The sequence below is a fragment of the Odontesthes bonariensis genome, chromosome 14 (genome assembly GCF_027942865.1).
Source record: "Odontesthes bonariensis isolate fOdoBon6 chromosome 14, fOdoBon6.hap1, whole genome shotgun sequence".
In the NCBI taxonomy this organism is placed as follows: Eukaryota; Metazoa; Chordata; class Actinopteri; order Atheriniformes; family Atherinopsidae; genus Odontesthes; species Odontesthes bonariensis.
In genome coordinates this window covers 38,263,413-38,284,567 of record NC_134519.1, presented here as the reverse complement: position 1 = coordinate 38,284,567, position 21,155 = coordinate 38,263,413, and the positions used below count along the sequence as shown (strand labels likewise).

General features: G+C 43.7%; 1 protein-coding gene across 1 annotated transcript; it reads left to right on the top strand.

Moving 5' to 3' along the window:
• Positions 1–3,282: 3,282 nt before the first annotated feature.
• On the top strand, positions 3,283–19,078 carry tmem70 (transmembrane protein 70). Its single transcript, XM_075484229.1, has 3 exons — positions 3,283–3,554; positions 8,301–8,400; positions 18,441–19,078. Exons 1-3 carry the CDS (start codon positions 3,372–3,374, stop codon positions 18,884–18,886), a joined length of 729 nt encoding a protein of 242 aa, XP_075340344.1. The 5' UTR covers positions 3,283–3,371; the 3' UTR covers positions 18,887–19,078.
• The last annotated feature ends 2,077 nt before the right edge of the window (positions 19,079–21,155 follow it).

The following is a 21,155-nucleotide window of genomic DNA, read 5'->3' as shown; positions in this document are numbered from 1 at the left end:
TCGCATGAGATTGCAGGTTGCTGAGGCTCTTGACCCCCTCCAGTTTGCCTACCAGAAACACATAGGAGTGGAAGACGCGATTCTGTACATGTTGCATCGGGCATATGCTTATCTGGATGTGCCTGGTTCATATGTGAGAATCATGTTCTTTGACTTCTCCAGTGCCTTCAACACCATACTGAAAGACAAGCTGCTCGGTATGGGTGTGGCCCCCTCCCTGACATCATGGATTATAGACTATTTGTCTGCCAGACCACAGTATGTCAGGATGGGGAAATGTGTTTCTGGAACACTGGAATGCAGTACTGGGGCTCCGCAGGGTACTGTTTTGGCTCCTTTTCTTTTCACCCTGTACACATCAGACTTCAGGTACAACTCACAGTCCTGCCACATTCAGAAGTATTCTGATGATACGGCTGTTGTGGCATGTGTGCGCGGTGGACAGGAGAAGGAGTACAGGGACCTTGTGGAGGCCTTTACTGACTGGACCAAAAAGAACTGTTTGCTCCTGAACATCACTAAGACCAAAGAGCTGGTGGTGGACTTCAGGAGATCTAAAACCCCATACCAGTCAGTCTGCATTGATGGAGGGGAGATAGAGACTGTTCAGACCTGCAGATACCTGGGGGTGGTGCTGGATAATAAACTGGAGTGGTCTGCCAACATAGACGCAGTGTACAGGAGGGGCCAGAGCCGTCTCTTCTTCCTGAGACGGCTCAGGTCCTTCAGTGTCTGCAGTGATATGATGTGCATGTTTTATCACACTATCATTGAGAGTGCACTGTTCTATGCTGCTGTCTGCTGGGGGAGTTGCACTACAGACAGAAACTGTAGGCGCCTGGACAAACTGGTGAAAAAGGCTGGTTTTGTTGTAGGCAGAAGGCTGGACCCTCTCAGTGCTGTGGTGGAGAAACGGATGAGGAGGAAGTTAGATTCTGTGATGGAGAATAATAAACATCCTCTCCACAGCATCCTGCAGGACAGAGGAGCAGCTGCAGTGAGAGGCTGCAGGACTGAGAGCTTCAGGAGGTCCTTTGTTCCCACAGCCAGAAGGCTTTTTAACAGGGACTGCTGAGTTCTTCTCAAATTGATTGATGATTTTTTTATTTTTTTATTTTATTTAGTCATTTATTATTATTATTATTATTAGTATTTTTTATTAGAATTGTTTATTATTGTATTATTGTTGTTGTTAATATACAATCATTGTAAATATTAATAATTTTTTTGAACTACTTGACTAATTTGAATTTCCCCCATTGGGGGATGAATCAAGTATGTTTCTATTCTATTCTATTCTATATGTACAACCCCTGGCAAAAATGATGGAATCACCGGCCTCGGAGGATGTTCATTCAGTTGTTTCATTTTGTAGAAAAAAAGCAGATCACAGACATGACACAAAACTAAACTTTCTGGCTTTAAGAAACACTAAAAGAAATCAAGAAAAAATTGTGGCAGTCAGTAACAGTTACTTTTTTAGACCAAGCAGAGGGAAAAAAATATGGAATCACTCAATTCTGAGGAAAAAATTATGGATTCACCCTGTAAATTTTCATCCCCAAAACTAACACTTGCATCAAATTAGATCTGCTCGTTAGTCTGCATCTACAAAGGAGTGATCACACCTTGGAGAGCTGTTGCTTTATTTTATTTTATTGTTTTTATTTATTTAGTATTTATTTATTTTTAAGTTGATTTATTTTTTATTTTTTATCCCCCCAGTCTAGCATTAGAGTAGGCTCTCTTGCATCCACACCCCAGTCCAGCAGGTGGCGGTAATGCACCTTTTCCGTTAAGCTGCCGACTGCCATAATAACCCAAGAAGAAGAAGAAGAAGAAGGAGAGCTGTTGCACCAAGTGGACTGACATGAATCAGAGATGTCAATTGAAACAAAGGAGAGGATTATCAAACTCTTAAAAGAGGGTAAATCATCACGCAATGTTGCAAAAGATGTTGGTTGTTCACAGTCAGCTGTGTCTAAAATCTGGACCAAATACAAACAACATGGGAAGGTTGTTAAAGGCAAACATACTGGTAGACCAAGGAAGACATCAAAGCGTCAAGACAGAAAACTTAAAGCATTCTGTCTCAAAAACCGAAAATGCACAACAAAACAAATGAGGAACGAATGGGAGGAAACTGGAGTCAACGTCTGTGACCGAACTGTAAGAAACCGCCTAAAGGAAATGGGATTTACGTACAGAGAAGCTAAACAAAAGCCATCATTAATACCAAAACAGAAAAAAACAAGGTTACAATGGGCTAAGGAAAAGCAATCGTGGACTGTGGATGACTGGATGAAAGTCATATTCAGTGATGAATCTTGAATCTGCATTGGGCAAGGTGATGATGCTGGAACTTTTGTTTGGTGCCGTTCCAATGAGATTTATAAAGATGACTGCCTGAAGAGAACATGCAAATTTCCACAGTCATTGATGATAGGCTATGGGGCTGCATGTCAGGTAAAGGCACTGGGGAGATGGCTGTCATTACATCTTCAATAAATGCACAAGTTTACGTTGATATTTTGGACATTTTTCGTATCCCATCAATTGAAAGGATGTTTGGGGATGATGAAATCATTTTTCAAGATGATAATGCATCTTGCCATAGAGCAAAAACTGTGAAAACATTCCTTGAAAAAAGACACATAAGGTCATAATGTCATGGCCTGCAAATAGTCCAGATCTTAATCCAATTGCAAATCTTTGGTGGAAGTTGAAGAAAATGGTCCATGACAAGGCTCCAACCTGCAAAGCTGATCTGGCAACAGCAATCAGAGAAAGTTGGAGCCAGATTGATGAAGAGTACTGTTTGTGACTCATTAAGTCCATTAAGGCCTCAAGAGACTGCAAGCTGTTAGAAAAGCCAGAGGTGGTGCAACAAAATACTACTGATGTGTTGGAGCGTTCTTTTGTTTTTCATGATTCCATCATTTTTTTCCTCAGAATTGAGTGATTACATATTTTTTTCCCACTGCTTGGTCTAAAAAAGTAACCGTTACTGACTGCCACAATTTTTTTCCTTGATTTCTTTTAGTGTTTCTTAAAGCCAGAAAGTTGCCATTTGAAATTACTTTAGTTTGGTGTCATGTCTGTGATCTGCTTTTTTTCTACAAAATGAAACAACTGAATGAACATCCTCCGAGACCGGTGATTCCATCATTTTTGCCAGACTTGGGTAGTTGTCATGTGATCCGCACTCCTTACCAGTTGGTGGCGGTAATGCTTCCATAAGTTGTGTGCCAACCGCCATAAAAAAAAACCGAAAAAGAAAGAGAGCGAGAGAGAACCAGAACTAGAGCTAGAACTTCCTGTGTAGCAGAAGCTCGCGACTTATAGAGAGTCGGGGTCGCAACCAAAAAAAGATGTTTTCTGTAAATGCCCTGCGTGTATTGGGGGCTTGTGCCACCTGTCGTTCCTCAGTCGGTAACAGTCGCTTCATGGTCGCGCGCCATGCAACGCAGCTTTACGTCTCGTGCTTTACAAGAGTAAGCGGGCACCAGCTCACGTGTCATGCTGATAGAAGGTCGTTCCCCATCCTAAAGCAGGTATGTAACTCCAGCAGACTGATCGCTGCGGGCTCAGGCCGCTGAACAACAACAATTAGTCCGGTTTAATGTTCACAGTTGGCACGCGCTGTTTTGTGCTCATTTTAAATGAAGCTCGGACGTGAATCGAGCTGAACTGATGCATGAAAACTGCCTCACCTGTGGCCTCAACACTTTCACATGACGAGACTGAAAACCGGACTTTTGACTAGAAAAAAAGATTTGATGAGGTTAAATTAAAGTTCTAATATTAAAATATTAGAAAGAGTGTGGTTTGTTGAGAGGACAGCAGGATTACATGGGCCCAACACATACAAACAATTTGCATGTGCAAAGTGGCCTCTTAGAGCCAGTTCATAGCAGATGATGGGACTTTCTGGATGTACATCCATGTAGTTCAGCAGCAGATCGAGATCGATCGAGAGAGATATCCTTTGAATGGTGTTACAGTGCCGCCACCGCCGCGGCCCCCCCCCCTTTCTGTCTTCTCAAACCCCAGCTGGTGGAGGCGGATGGCCACCCTTCCTGAGTCTGGTTCTGCCAGAGGTTTCTTCCTGTTAAAAGGGAGTCGTTTCTCTCCACAGTCGCCTCAGGCACGCCGCTCAGGCCGGGAGATTGGACCGAAAAACAAAAAGTTTTCAGTGTAATCTGTTGGTTTTCTTAGCTAGGAAATTGTTTTTGAATTGGCTCTATATGAACGAATTGGATTATTTTATGAATTATGATTATTATTAATTAATTGAATTCCAATTGGCTTGAATTGGACTTACTATCTAAGTGCCTTGAGATGACATTTGTTGTATTTGGCGCTATATAAATAAAAATGAATTGAATCGAATTTTAGCCAAATGAAAGTGCATTCATTCACCAGGCTCTGAGGCTATATACACACGTAGCCGGGTATTTTTAAAACCGAATGTTTCCCCCCCTCCGTTTATAAAATAATCTGTATCCACATTACCTCGTTTTCGAAAAAAAAACACCTTCCACACATAACCGAACATCTGCGTTTTCACCTGTCTTGACAACCCAAATGCATTTGCTGTTTTGCGTAATCTGCCGTCGTCAGCTAAATAATAAAGTGTGCACGCAACTTTTTTGAGCACACTGACAGGTGATCGCATGACAGTGGACTGCCCCTCGATATGAGGACGTAATAATTCCGACAGCGACAGGAGTGAGGACACCGGGACATGCGAAATTGTCACGCCATTCCTCTGGGAGTACGACTCGGGCGTGTAAAATCAAGGCAGTAAACAGCGCCTGCACAATAATAACCACCACAGTTCTGAAGACATCCATGCTTCTTCAGTAAACAAAGGTCGCACTTTAGACTTTAAAGCAGATTTGTTGTTGTTTTGGCGCATATTGTGACGTTCGAAAACGCAAAACTCCGGTTATCTCTGTCTACACGCAGCTGCATAAACGGAGTTTTCAAAAATCTTCACTTTGCCCGGAGTTTTTAAAAACATTCGTTTACGATGCGTTTTTATGCGTTTTCATGTGGATGACAGGTCCAAACGTAGAAAAATATATTTGTTTTAGCAGATACCCGGCTACGTGTGGATGGGGCCTGAGACTTAAAACGGGTTAAGTTAAAACATCTTAAACATTATCATTACAGGTATAGATGGCAGAAATGCTACCACTGAACAAACATACAAGGACACAAAAATGATCATCCAACAAAAGGTGCAATTAAAGCTTTGGTTGGATTAGAAATCAGAGAGTAACGCATATAAAAATAAATGAAGTCAGCATTATATCAACAGTGCCATTACCAGCACAGCAATACAGCCATGGATACTCCCTGATTCCTCAGTATGAGGGATGTGCATCACTAACCAGTTGGAACGGCGCACATGTCCGACTACTTTTTTTTTTAAGATTTTGTTTAGTTGCAGGAGGAGACTTGTCTTATTACACACTAATATTTTGTTTTAGTTTTGAAAATTTGATTATACATTCAAATGTCTGTTTAGTCCATAAAATGATTTACAATGCTGATGCTCCCCCTGAAAAAGTCTGTTAGGAGGGGTGAGTGCAGCATTCCTCAGCGCAGAACTCAGTTCTTCTTCTTTGGCCTTAAGTCAGTGGAATGTCCTTCCCACAGAAATGATCTCACGTATAAATCCGCACACATTCTCATGCTTATCAAAGCGCTGCTTGTGTGTGAATGTGTGATGAGAGTAAGAGAGAGGACGTGCTGTTGATCCCTACTGTGCACTTCATGATTTTGGTGCCCCTGTTTTCCTTTCTCTTTTTTGCCAGTGTATTTTGTCTATTTTTAAAATATTATGCTCTGCATATTACTTTTATCCGTCATATTTTACAATCTTAATTTGTTCTTACCTTACGTGCCCAGGGACTACAGGTGGAAATTAGCAAATGTTGCTACAACCTGGCACAAGGCATCTCTTCTCTCAAGATTAAAGGGATAGTTCGCCTCTTTTGACATGAAGCTGTATGACATCCCATATTAGCAATATCATTTATGAACATTTTCTTACCCCCTGCTGCGTCCTGTGAGCAGAGTTCCAGCTGAGTTTTGGGGTCCACGAAGGTAGTCCGGCTAGTTGGCTGGGGTTTAAAAAATAAAGCGTTTTGCTTCTCAAAACAATATGCGTTCAACAGAGTAATACATTTGCATCACAAAATCGTTCTCCAGGAAAAAGTCAGACCTCACAATCGCTTGGCGCTGTTTTTGTCTCCCTTGATATCAATGCGTCCAATGTAAACTGTGCAGACCGAAGAGCAGACCGAGCACTCCCCTGCTTCCGAGCAGCAAACACCGTAACAGGTGCAGCTATCGCTAGGTGGCTTGACGCATTGATATCAAGGGAGGCAAAAATAGCGCCAAGCAATGTGAGGTCTGACTTTTTCATCGAGAACGATTTTGTGATGCAAATGTATTACTCTTTTGAATGCATATTGTTTTGAGAAGCAAAACGCTTTATTTTTTAAGCCCCAGCCAACTAGCCGGACTACCTTCGTGGACGCCAAAACGAGGCTGGAACTCGGCTCACAGGACGCAGCAGGGGGTAAGAAAATGTTCATAAATGATATTGCTAATATGGGATGTCATACAGCTTCATGTCAAAAGAGGCGAACTATCCCTTTAATGCTTTTGTGCATTGTCCCTGTTTTAAATAAATAAAAAAGATTTAAATAAATTTGCGGCACTGTTTCTGCGTGAGTCTGCAACTATAACGGAAGCCACAGACAGGAGCAGATGTCGCCAACGACAATGAAACGAGCGAAGCGCGACAACAAAGACGAATGCACATTATGCAGGATGAAGCTAGTTTACTATGGTTCTACCAGCGCCATGAGGACGGAAAAATTACAGCTTTTGTTGTAGCTAAATGCTCGTGTGACAGCAAACAACAAGAACAATAATTGCTTTGGTGATTCATGTTAGTTTAATGATGATGTCACTACTAATAGACTTTAATTGGCTTGATTACTCGACCTAAAAAAATCATTTAAATGCCCATCCCTACTCAGTACATTTGACATTATTATAATTACTATTAATATTGTTGTCCTTATTGTAAGGACTTTGTTTTTAACTCTTATACAGTACAGGAATATTTCAATCAATGATTGGGCAACATTCACTAACCAGAGTTAGACATTAAAGTAGGTAAGAGGGTTAATGATGGACTTTCAGTATACACGGAAGGAATGCTTATGTTACTGTTCAATGGGTTGAAGACACAATCATGAAGATCAATCATTTGTTCAGATTCAAGTTCATCACTGACCCGCTTACATCAGTTATTCAGACAGCAGATCAACTATTCTGATCGTGAATCAGCAGAATCAGCTGTTGATGTGATGGGGCCCACAGTGAGCTTTTTACAGGTACTAGCTCAGTATGGATTTAAAGGAGATGGAATGGCAGAAGTGCAAAGTAGGCAACTAAAAGTGTATTAGTCAACCTAGTTATCAACTTAAGATGGACAGAAATTAAGAGCACATTAAAGGCAGAAAATGAAGGAAAGATTGCAAATGTCATGGGAGGAAATAGGAAGATAGGTTTATATCAAATTTAAAAGAAAGTGGATTAAAATGAGAAGCAGAGGAAGGAGTAAGAAAGATTGGTATGACTGCCTCAATCATACTGTAACTCAGATTTGGACACAAACGGAACATTTTTCATTGTACATTGGAAAATGTGATTATTCAATTCAGTTTTATTTATATAGCGCCAAATACCACAAATGTCATCTCAAGGCACTTAAATAGTATAGTCCAATTCAAGCCAATTGGAATTCAGTTCATTGTAGATTACTGTGTAGAGTTCTGTCAGATATATGAAGAAGACAGCAACTGATTTAAAACATCTATAGAACAAAAATTACAAGCTGGATGTCATTTATGTGCTACAAGTAAACTCAACATGTAAAAGTTATTAAGCATTGTTCCAATATGACAGACTCATTTGTATTTGAGGATATGCGTTTTTCCCATATTAGTTGGTGATGCACCAATTCATTCTTTGCCAATTGTCAGTGAAGAACAAGACTTGCAAACACCGATACTTTCGGCACCAGTATTGACCACAATGTCTTTTTACACAAACATATCATATAAGTGGGGTCAAGGGTACTGTTTTGGCTTGGATGAGGTCAAAGGATTGATTGATTGTTCTTGTTGTTTGAAAGCTTATGGGGGAAAAAAAAGAAACCTATCAATGCAAACTTCTATTGTTTGTTTTCCATCTGTTTTTTTTCCGAGTAGGTGCTGTCTGAGTGTCCAACCAGCCGATGTCTCTCAACGATGCCCCACTCCGAGCACGAAAACCTCATTTACTCTGGCAGCCTGGGCAGTGCTGTTCGAGGTCAATCATTTCTATCTTTCAAATATATCAGAATTTTATTTAAGGAATTACACACGGCAACTCCTGATCAATGAAATGTTGGCTTTCTCTTCTTTCACTAAATGAATCTGTTGTGAAGTATTACAATGCTCACCACATTACATTCAGTAACATTGGCATAAGTGGAGCATGTCATGTCAATAATGAGCTCCTGCTTAGTAGGGGTGTTCCAACAAGGGTACCTCACGATTTGATTCGATTTCGATTATGGGAGCTTCGATTTTAATGATTGTTGATACGATTCCATTATGGACATAACTGCAACACTGACATCCTGATCCGTGGTTGACGTTTACTCCAGATAAAAGAACTAAACCAACCATACAGTTTTTTTTCACTATTTTATGATTGAATAAGATGGGAAGCATTTGAGCACAGTACAAGCGTGGGAGAATATTCATTTTCAAAAGTGAGATTCAGCATCACAAGGCTGTCTATTTCATGCCGTTCAGATAGCTGAATGACATTTAGCAATCTCCTAATGTTGTTATAAGATTTACGGCCCTTAATGAAGCCAGTTTGATCCTCCTTTACTATGATTGGTAAAAGACCTTCAAAGCGTCTAGCTTTGTCTAAATCCACATTGAAAAGCGACATTGGCCTGTACGAGGCGCAATCTTCAGGGCATTTCCCTTTTTTAAGAATCGGTGAGATATTTGCCTCCCGTAATGATGGTGGAAGGGTGCCACATTCAAAGGAGTGGTTAAACATATAACGGTGCGTTCACACCAAACGCGGTCGGGCGACGCGATTACATACAAAGTCAATGCAAAGACGCGATTAGACGCGGATTCGAGCCGGCGGCGCGATGAGGCGCGGTGGGGTGGGGTGGGGCGTTGAGGAGCGGTGAGGAGCGGTGAGGAGCGGTGAGGAGATGCGAGGTGATGCGGTGGCCGCCGCCGCGCGAGTGAAAATATGCGATCCGCGCGAGTTCAAAAAATCCAACTTTGGCGAAATGGTCGCGTCAGACAGCCTATCAGCGTTGAGATCCTGGACGACAGTGACGTGGAGACAGATGGACAGGCGCTCCGCAGCTGAAATGGAGTCGTGTCTGTGACATGCAGATGGGACTGCAGATGGAAATTGGCTTCTAAACTAGCCTACAATCTGGTGCAGGTCATCTCTTTACTTTGTAATTAATGTACTTTGCACATGGTCCCTGACTAAATAAAATAAAAAAATTAAATCACCGCCTTCTCCAGGAGTTCCGTCTGGATGACGGCCGCCTCCAGCGGCACCCCAGGCCCACCAGGACCCAGCCCGACGACCCGCTCGGGAGGACCGGCGCCGCGATCTCTCGGCAGGACACCAACCACAGGCGCCCCGCAGCTGAAACGGAGCCGCGGCCCAGCTGCGGAGCGCCTGCAGCCGGCGTCCCGCCGAGAGATCACGGCACCGATCCTCCCGTGGCCGCTTCCAGGGGTGTTTCGGGCTCGCCGGGACCCAGTTTGGTGGCCTGCTCGGGAGGATCGGTGCCGTGATCTCTCGGCGGGACGCCGGCTGCAGGCGCCGGTCCTCCCGAGCGGGTCGTCGGGCTGGGTCCTGGTGGGCCTGGGGTGCCGCTGGAGGCGGCCGTCATCCAGACGCAACTCCTGGAGAAGGCAATGAAATTATCCGAGCTGAATGCACCACCGGATGATGTCACTGATCCAGACACGACGGCGTGTGCGTTTCAGACGAATCTCGGACTGCCACAGCAGGTACAAGGACGCGATCAGCCATGGATAGCCCCTTGAGCTATTCACTCGTTTTTTACTCGCGCGAAAGAGGTGTTTGAGGCGATGGAATTTAATTTACACCTGCGGCAACGATCGCGCGATGAAGGCGGTGCGATCGCTCGCATCGCGTTTGGTGTGAACGCACCGTAAATCAGAGGCTCTTATAAAAGACTGAAATTCTTTATAGAACTCACTACTAAGACCATCACTGCCTGGTGCTTTTCCTGTTTGAAGGGATTGAACGGCCTCGCGCAGGTCAGCCGCAGAGATGGGGGCATTTAATTCAGACTTTTAATCTTGTGATATAGTTGGGAGATCCAGTTCAGAGAAGAAAGTTTCCATTAGTGTTTTAGCATCGGAAACCTGTTCCGACTGATACAGTTTCGTATAGAAATTTCTAAAAGTTTCATTAATAAGTTTAGAGTCAGAGGAGCAAGTCCCCATCCCATCTAAAGTTGACTCAATAATTTGAGAGGCCCTTCGCTTTTTTGTCAAATTGGCTAGATATCTCCCGGCTTGTCCCCATGTTCAAATAATCTTTGTTTTACATATACTAATTTTCCCCCCGCCTTTTTTGTTCTACAGAGTCTAATGTAGAGCGAATAACAATAATTTCCTTCAATTTAGCTGCTGTAGGTTTCTTGACATATTCCCTCTCCGATCTACTTAAAGTGATAGTTCGGAGTAGATTCACCCTAGGGTCATTTGAACCATGACATCCAGCCAAGTAGCCCACCCGAAGTTTTTTCGATATTGGCTGAACATCAGCTGAGTTACTGAGTTATCCTGAATAGCTTAGTACAAGCGCTAATGGAACCTAGGCAGTATCTCCTAAATTACCACACTAAAATCACATGCCATGACACCAAACTTCTACAGTAGTACAAATATGGTCTGTACTCACAAAACGATGCATTTGGAAGTTTGTACATAGTCCAGGAGTTTAATATTATCAACACAAGCCTAATAGCTCCTCTGCTGCTAAAGCTGTGTCGACGTCACTTTCTTGATCTGGGAGCTTCAAAGTAAGATGAGGGTTGATCTACTACTGTAGACAACAAAGCAAGGCTGCTCAATTTCTCCATTGATAAAATAAATTCACAACTCTACAACATAACAATTCATAAAAAATCATGTAGAATATAGCATATATTTTGTTGTCTACAGTAGTAGATCAACCCTCATCTTACTTTGAAGCTTCCAGATCAAGGAAGTGACGTCGACGCAGCTTTAGCAGCAGAGAAGCTATTAGGCTTGTGTTGATAATAATAAACTCCTGGACTATGTACAAACTTAAAAAAGCATCGTTTTGTGAGTACAGACCATATTTGTACTACTGTAGAAGTTTGGTGTCATGGCATGTGATTTTAGTGTGGTAATTTTGGAGATACTGCCAGGTTCCATTAGCGCTTGTACTAAGCTATTCGGGATAACTCAGTGACTCAGCTGATGTTCAGCCAAGATCGAAAAAACTTCGGGTGGGCTACTTGGCTGGATGTCACGGTTCAAATGACCCTAGGGTGAATCTACTCCGAACTGTCACTTTAACCTTCCTTCTAAGTAGAGTTTGCTGTTCCATATTTTCACGTCTTTTAGTAGCAGTATATGATATGATCAACCCTCTGGCATTGGCCTTGGAGGTCTCCCACAGCAGAGATGGATTATTAACAGAGGGGGAGTTAGTGGTGAGGAAATACCTCAATTCTGTGGTGAAATATGATATAAATTCATGATCTTTTAGAATTAAGAATCCATTCTCCAATTTACGGGTTTCTTAGAGAGTCTCTTAAATGCAACATTCATATACACTGCTGTATGATCCGATATTATAATGTTTCCAATTGAACAGGGGACAACAGATTCTATAAACTGTTTTGGGGCAAAGAAGTAGTCAATTCTTGTGTAGCATTTGTGTGGATTAGAAAAAAAGGTGAATTCTTTGTCTGCAGGGTGAAGTGTCCTCCAAACGTCTGCATATCCAAAGTCCTCACATAGACCAATTATTTGTTTTGATGGGGATAAAGCACCTAAAGGAAACCTGTCCATCAAAGGATTCATAAGACAATTAAAGTCACCTCCTACGACAATACTTTCCACCGCAAGGTCAGATAATTTGGCAAATGTCTCCACCAAAAACAATATGCGTTCAAAAGAGTAATACATTTGCATCACAAAATGGTTCTCCAGGAAAAAGTCAGACCTCACAATCGCTTGGCCCTATTTTCTCTCCCTTCGTATCACTGCCTGCTATGTAGACTGTGCAGACCGAGCACTTCCCTGCTTCCGAGCAGCAAACACTGTAACAGGCGCGGCTGTCGGCAGGTGGTAGCACACAGTGATAACAATATTTTTTTCCTTTTGATGGGTGAGTGGCTTCCCTTAATATTCCAAGTGCACAGCCTAAACGTATCACAAGACATAAGATTTTTTACTGAAAAGATTTAAGCTCCCAGATGTATCACACCCCTCATGTAGAGTCTGTATCTGATTGTAACCCAGCTGGACACACAAAAAAAGACAACACAGATGAGAAGCTCCTGAGGTCCGTTTCACGAAGCAGGTTTAGTGAAAACTGAGTTGATTAACCCTGAAATGAGGGAAACCCTGAGTTTTCCGTTTCACAAAGGGAGGTAACTCAACCCTGAGAAAGAGGGGTATCTCTAGCCTGTTTCACAAAGAGAGGTAACTTAACCTCTCGGTCAGTTACCGTAGTAACAGACTCTCTGAACCTAACCTGGTCGGGACCAGGTTTTCCTCAAGTAACCTTGAGTTTCTTTCTGTCTCCGCCCTCTTTCAGCCACACACGACATTTGATTTCCTCATTCATTCAGTCAGCAGAGCGAGTTCTTCTACTTCTAGAAGTCCATTAGGCACGGGAGGAGATGACTTTTTTCACGAACATGGCATGTCCTTTTGACAACGATCCCGTGGATGAAGGTGCAGCATTATTGCGCAGAGAAATAAATATTCGTCTTAGATGTTTATCAGACCGCGCATAGATGTTTTTGCATTTACAGACAATTATCTTTTTGAGTGGCACCATCAGAATTTTGTTGTGACAAAATAAAAAAAAGACATAAAAGACAAATAAATATTTGTATGAATAGGCTTAAAAAAGATATATATATATATATATATATATATATATATATATATATGCCTATTATATTTTATAGGGTTGCCTAGGTAACCATAAAGCGGCGGCGCGATCGTTTTCGCAGCGACCCCTCGAGAGGAAAAAACTGTGTAAAACAGTGTAATTTAAGTGTATTATTGTATTTATATCATTAAGTTATGTGTCTGAAATCTACAAACTGCACTCGAGGCCGCTAAACTGCAACACTCAGATGCAGTATCACAAGTCTACCAACGGAGTCTACTTATGGGACTTAAACACTGCCCAACGGCATTACCAACAGAGACAATGGACGCGCTACAGTCTACCAGCCTGCTTCGCAAATTCCCGAGCTCGCCTGAAGACAAGGGCCGGGTGAGGAGGCGCCGAAAGCGGTGTGAGAGAAGACTGAAGAGGGGCAAGAGAGCCGGTGTCCGTGCTAGGCTGATGGCTAATGCTAGCTGACCGGCTCTCCCGTCCATCCTGCTCTCTAACGTCCGCTCACTTGAAAATAAACTGGACTACATCAAACTACAACGGACTACTCAACGGGACACTAGGGACTGCTGTGTGTATGTTTTCACAGAAACATGGCTCAGCGACCGCGTCCCAGAGGCGGCCATTCAGCAAGACGGACTAGCCTCGCATCGAGCCGACAGAGACCCGCTGTGCGGTAAGACACGAGGCGGGGGACTGTGTGTTTACATCAACACGGACTGGTGCAACAACTCTGTCCTAGTCTCCAAGTCCTGTTCATCGCTGGTGGAATACGCGGTCGTGAGATATAGACCATTCTACTTACCGAGAGAGATCTCCTCCCTGCACATTGTAGCTGTGTACATTCCTCCCAGCGCTAACGCTAAGGAAGCGCTAACCGCACTGTACGGGGCCATCAGTGATCTCCAAAACAAACATCCAGAAGGACTGCTTATTGTCGCCGGAGACTTCAATCAGGCAAATCTAAAAACAGTGCTTCCAAAATTCTACCAACATGTGGATTTTGCAACGAGAGGAGCGAACACGCTGGATCTTGTTTACACCACCATACCCGGTGCATATCGTGCCGAGCCCCGCCCCCACCTGGGATATTCTGACCACATCTCCGTCAAGCTGATCCCAGCATACAGACCGCTGGTCAGACGCTCCAGACCAGTCAACAAACAGGTAAAGACCTGGCCGGAAGGAGCCATCTCTACCCTCCAGGACTGTTTTGAGTGCACTGACTGGCAAATGTTTAGGGAAGCAGCAACCACCAACGGCTCCACTGACCTAGAGGAGTACACGGCTTCAGTCACTGGTTTCATCAGTAAGTGCACTGATGACGTCACGGTCATCAAATCCATCACCACGCGCTCTAACCAGAAGCCATGGATGACTGCTGAGGTGCGTGCACTGCTGAGAGCCAGAGACGCAGCACTCAGAACAGGAGAAAAGGAGACCCTGAGCAGAGCGCGGGCAACACTGGCCCAGGCTATCAGGGATGCAAAGCGAGCGCATGCCCAGAAAATCCACAGCCACTTCAGAGACAGTGGAGACACACGGCAGCTGTGGCAGGGAATCCAAGCCATCACTAACTTCAGGACAACAACACCGGCCCGTGACAGTGATGCCTCCCTGCCCGATGCGCTGAACGTGTTCTACAGTCGTTTTGATGCAGAGAATGAGGAATGACGTGGTGGCAAGGAAGAACACCCCCCCTCCTGGCGAACAAGTGCTATGCCTGACCACAGCTGAAGTGAGAAAGACTCTGCAAAGAGTCAACCCATATAAGGCTGCTGGCCCAGACAACATTCCCGGGAGTGTGCTCAGGGGATGTGCAGACCAACTGGCAGATGTCTTCACGGACATCTTTAACATCTGCCTGAGCAGTGCCATCGTCCCTTCGTGCTTCAAAACCACCACCATCGTCCCTGTGCCCAAGAAGTCGCCTGTGTCATGCCTCAATGACCACCGCCCCATCGCACTCACCCCTACCATCATGAAGTGCTTTGAGAGGCTGATCCTGAAGCACATCAAGAACCATCTGCCTCCCACCCTAGACCCCCTGCAGTTCGCGTACCGAGCCAACCGCTCCACCGACGACGCCATCAACACCACCCTCCACCTAGCACTCACCCACCTGGACAAAAAAGACACTTACGTCAGAATGCTGTTCATAGACTTCAGTTCAGCATTCAACACTATCATCCCACAGCACCTGACTAGGAAGCTGAGCTTGCTTGGCCTGAACACTACCCTCTGCAACTGGATCCTGGACTTTCTTACAGGGAGACCCCAGTCAGTCCGGATCGGAAACAACACCACCACACTGAGCACAGGGGCACCTCAAGGCTGCGTGCTCAGTCCACTGCTGTTCACACTCCTAACCCACGACTGCACAGCACTACACGACTCGAACCACATAATCAAGTTCGCTGACGATACGACCGTGGTGGGTCTCATCGAAAAGAATGACGAGTCATCATACAGGGAGGAGGTGGAAAAGCTGATCACCTGGTGCAAAGCCAACAACCTGTCTCTGAATGTGGACAAAACAAAAGAGATGGTTGTTGACTTCTGCAGAGCACAGAAGGACCACGAGCCTCTGCACATCGAAGGCTCCCCGGTGGAGATTGTGGAAAACACCAAATTCCTTGGTGTCCATCTGGCGGAAAACTTCACCTGGTCCCTCAACACCGGCTCCACCGTAAAGAAGGCCCAGCAGCGTCTCCACTTCCTGAGAAGGCTCGAGAGAGCCCACCTCCCTCCCACCATTCTCACCACCTTCTACAGAGGGACCATAGAGAGCCTCCTGGGTAGCTGCATCACCGCCTGGTTCAGTAACTGCACCCAACTGGACCGCAAAAACCTTCAGCGTTTGGTGAGGACGGCTGAAAAGGTCATTGGAGCCACTCTCCCTCCGTCTCAGACATCTACACCACACGCTGCATCCGCAAGGCAACCAGGATTCTTAAAGACCCCACCCACCCCTCACATAGACTTTTCTCACCCCTCCCATCTGGCAGAAGGTACCGCAGCATACGGTCTGTCACCACCAGACTACAAAACAGCTTCTTCCCCCTGGCCATACGACTCCTCAACGCTCAGAGACTGATCTGATCACCTCTGTTGTCCCAGCTGTTCTTTATTGTTGCGCTGTTCTTGTTGTTACTGTTTGTTGCACTGAAAACTTCTCGAGAAACGTTATTTCATTGCACTGTGTACTGTGTATATGGCTGGAATGACAATAAACCCTCTTGAATCTTGAATCTTGAATCTTATAAAGGCACTCGTGTCCTGGGGGTGGATTCCCTCAGCCACTGCCCTTCCGTTAGAGGTGGCGGTGCTGGGCACCACCCGTTTTACGGGCATCTGCCTTCTTTCTGTTGGCTCAGTAGAAGTCTGTGTTAGTTTAAATAGGCTTAATTATTTAACAGAACATGATATAGATGAGAAGACATAGTTTATGTGTGTGAAAACAGCATTATGTTGGGAATAAAATAACTGCACAGTCAAATAGCCACTTAATATTTACCTTACAGTGTAAAACATGATCAGAATGAGGTACCTCCATGCCGAGGTCTCACCTGTTTGAACAATGTTTTTATATTTCATCTTAAGCTGCTGCCAAGTGCACTTCTCCCCTGCGGGATTGCACCTAAATTAAATAAATGAATGGGTTACCATTCAAGCAGTTTCCCTGTAATATTATTGTGATTGCAAAGGACTACATTTAAACTTACACTTTTGCTGCTGCAGCGGTGTTGCAGCAGCAACGCCGTTCCATTCCGTTCCATTCCTGGTTCCATTCCTGGTACTTCACGGTCCCTTTGCGTCTTGCAGCGTCCAACACCCTCTGTTTGTCAACAAAGTTGTGGAACCTGATTAGGACGGGTCTTGGTCGCTGGTTCGGTCCCGGCTTTGGAGCTAGCGTGCGGTGAGCACGCTAGCTCCTGGTTTTCAATTTTGACGCGGCCGGCTTTCGTCTCCAGCCTGAGCAGGTCGGTTATCCAGCTTGCGAAAAACTTGGTTGGGTTAGTCCCCTCCACGTCTTCTGGTAAACCAATAACTCGTACATTTTTTCTCCTACCTCTGTTCTCGAGGTCATCGATGTGTTCGGCCATGCTTTGTATTTGGTTTTCAAGCCCCCGGACCCGCGCATCCTCTGTCTCTGAGGTGTGTTCGACCGCAGCGATCCTATCCTCTGCCTCAGTGGTCCTCTCCTCGATCTTTTTCACCTGCTCTGCGTGGGCCTGTACCGTTTGGGATAATGGCAACAGCTTTTCATCAATCACCCTGGTTATGTTCGCCGTTATTTCCTGAATAGTTTGGCGAAACGCTGGGTCAAGGGCATCCTTAGTCAGCAGCGGCTGTTGCTCTTCCTCCACCGGGGGCAAGTCAGGTAAGCTAGCAGTAGCATCTGGTCTGTTCGTTTTGGTCGATTTTTCTACCTTCTTTTGGTGGCATTTTTTCCTGGTGTCTCAAAAAATATTCATCAATACTCATTAAAATGCACGACATGGAAATTGTTGCGAAAATGTAATTCGGCGGAGTTATATATGAAATATCAGTGCGGTGGTGCGGAGCTCAGAAAAAGTCAACCACTTTCTATGCCGCCATCTTGGTTCCCTCACTCCACTTTCCAAAACCAAAATGCAAACTTGAATTGGAAAAAAAAAGTTGTCCGTTTTCCAATTTTATGCCTAGAACAAAAATGCAAAAAGGATAATGACAGCTTATTTGTTATTTTTTATGCATCTGAGACGAGTAACATGACCCAGAAGTTATCTTTGCTCCATGTACGCTGTGTTGGCTTATGTCTGTTCCACACAGCTGATGTTCAATCTGATATAACATATTCAGAAAGTAATTATTCTGTAGCATTTATCACAGAAAATAAGTTGTTTAATAAATAAAATTAATATTGCATTGATTAGGTCAAAAACTAAAGTAATCTCCAAGTGTCCTTCATTGTGTCACTTTTAGACTTGAGTTCGGGCTTAGTATTTGTTTTTGATAGTTTATAGGAAAAACACACTCCTTCAAATTGGAATTAATGTCTCTAGAGGGATGATACAGTTTTCTAATAATGTGATATTTAAGTCACATTGCTCAGGGCTTACTCACTCTTTTTCAAGAGTAACCTTTTAATGTGTAACCAGTATTTTGTCAATCTTGTGTTTGATCAGGAGTGAAGATGTTCTCTTACAGCACCAGTGGGGCCAGCCTCTTCCTCATGCCAAAAATCCTCCTGAAAACTGGACTAGGAGTGAAGAGCCTCGTCATGCAGGTTGCTTTCTGTGGATTTATCGGCTTCTTCACCTTCCTCACCCCCGTCCTGCTCCATGTCATCACAAAGGGCTATGTGATCCGCCTGTACCACAATCCAGACAGAGACACATACACTGCCATCACCTACAGTGTCTTCCTGACTGAGAAAAAGTACGTGTTCCACCAGAGTCAGGTCAGGATCCCAGCCGTCAGCAAGATGTTCACCACCTTCTATGCTGGTCAGGTGGGGCTCCTGGTAAACCCAGACCTGTTCCTCATTCCACATGACTACAATCATCTGATGGGCTATGATAAGCCATTCAGCTTCAGCACGGATGATGTAGACCGACCTGACAATAGCTGAAAGACTGACTGCAAATAGACTGAATGTGGTCTGAGGATCGTATATTTATTATATTCACAAAGGGTGTCTACACACACACACACACACACATCCACAGACAACCTAAATATTTTCTCCATCATCAGAGATCAGATCAGATCATTTTCTGTCAGTATGTTTGTTTTGATTATTGTTAATAAAAATTCATTTTAATATTGTTTTTGTTGGTCCACATTCACAAGCTGCAGAAGTGCAGTCACTTCCTGACATAAATCAAATTCTTTTTTATTTTATTTTATTTATATATCGCCAAATACAACAAATGTCATCTCAAGGCATTTAAATAATAAAGTCCAATTCAAGCCAATTGGAATTCAATTCATTGTAATCATACTTATTTATAAAATAATCCAATTCGTTCATATAGAGCCAATTCAAAAACAATTTCCTAGCTAAGGAAACCAACAGATTGCACTGAAACTTGTCTTCAGTCCAATCTCCCGTCCTGAGCGAGCCTGAGGCGACTGTGGAGAGAAACGACTCCCTTTTAACAGGAAGAAACCTCTGGCAGAACCAGACTCAGGAAGGGTGGCCATCCGCCTCCACCAGCTGGGGTTTGAGAAGACAGAAAAGAGGGGACAACAAACACTGTAACACCATTCAAAGGATATCTGTTGGACAGGGAAACACGAGTTAATGACCACAATAATGTCACATGTACATAATGTCATTTGAGAAATTAAACAGGGGGAAAACAGAATAAAGTGAGGAAAGCTGTGACAGATGAGGCCCCCCAGCAGTCTGGGCCTATAGCAGCTTAACTATGGGATGTTTCAGGATTACCTGAGCCATCCCTAACTATAAGCTTTATCAGAAAGGAAAGTTTTAAGCCTGCTCTTAAACGTGGAAAGGGTGTCTGCTTCCCGGACATTTACTGGCAGCTGGTTCCACAGAGAGGGGCCTGATAACTGAAGGCTCTGCCTCCCATTCTACTTTTAGAAACTCTGGGAACCTCAAGTAAACCTGCAGTTTGAGAGCAAAGTGCTCTGTTAGGAAAATATCTTACAATGAGATCTTTAATATCTGATGGAGCTCGGTCATTAAGAGCTTTATATGTGAGGAGAAGAATCTTAAATTCTATTCTGAATTTAACAGGGAGCCAATGAAGAGAAGCTAAAACTGGAGAAATATGATCTCTCCTGTTAGTTCTCATCAGAACTCTGGCTGCAGCATTTTGGATCAGCTGAAGGCTTTTCAGAGAATATGTGGGACAGCCCAATAATAAAGAATTACAGCAGTCCAATCCTGAAGTAACAAATGCATGGAGCAGTTTTTCTGCATCACTCTGAGACAGGATGTTCCTGATTTTAACAATATTACGAAGGTGAAAGAAGGCAGTCCTACAAACTTGTTTTATATGCAAGTCAAATGATAAATTCTGGTCAAAAATAACTCCAAGGTTCTTCACTGTAGAACTAGAAGCCAAGGAAATACCATCTAGAGTAACTATATAGCTAAACAATTTCTCCCTGAAGCGCTCAGGTCCAAAGATAACGACTTCAGTTTTGTCTGAATTTAGAAGCAGACAGTTCTGAGTCATCCAGGTCTTTATGTCTTTAAGACATGCTTGTAGTCTGACCAACCTATTGGGTTAATCTGGTTTTATAGATAAGTACAGCTGCGTATCATCAGCATAACAAAGGAAATTTATAATAATAATAATCAATTACATTTGTTTATTTATGCCATGCTGTCTAATAATGTTACCTAATGGAAGCATGTATAAAGTGAAAAGAATCCGTCCAAGCACAGAACCCTGAGGAACTCCATGACTTACTCTGGTGTGTGAGGAAGATTCTTCATTTACAAGAACAAACTGAAATCTATCAGATAAATATGACTTAAACCAGCCTAATGCAGTTCCTTTAATCCCAATAACACGTTCAAGTCTCTTTAATAAGATACTGTGATCGACTGTATCAAATGCAGCACTGAGATCCAACAGGACAAGCACAGACACAAGTCCGCTATCAGAGGCTAAGAGGAGATCATTGGTAACTTTCAGCAGTGCAGTTTCTGTGCTATGATGCACTCTGAATCCTGACTGAAACTCTTCAAACAGATTATTTCTGTGGAAATGATCACAAAGCTGAGCTGCAACTATTTTATAAAGAACTTTAACTGATGCTAACTCAGGAGCTACGGAGCCAGGTCTTATCCAAGCTTTGGATAAGATAACTGACAACCTCACTAAAGTCATCGACACCAAGGTTGCCACGGTTTTAGAGGC

Excerpts from the sequence above, each read along its gene's own strand:
- tmem70 (XM_075484229.1), top strand. The coding sequence starts at position 3,372 with ATGTTTTCTGTAAATGCCCTGCGTGTATTGGGGGCTTGTGCCACCTGT. Across the intron at positions 3,555-8,300 it reads CGTTCCCCATCCTAAAGCAG|GTGCTGTCTGAGTGTCCAAC; the intron begins GTATGTAACTCC and ends TTTTCCGAGTAG. Across the intron at positions 8,401-18,440 it reads CCTGGGCAGTGCTGTTCGAG|GAGTGAAGATGTTCTCTTAC; the intron begins GTCAATCATTTC and ends GTGTTTGATCAG.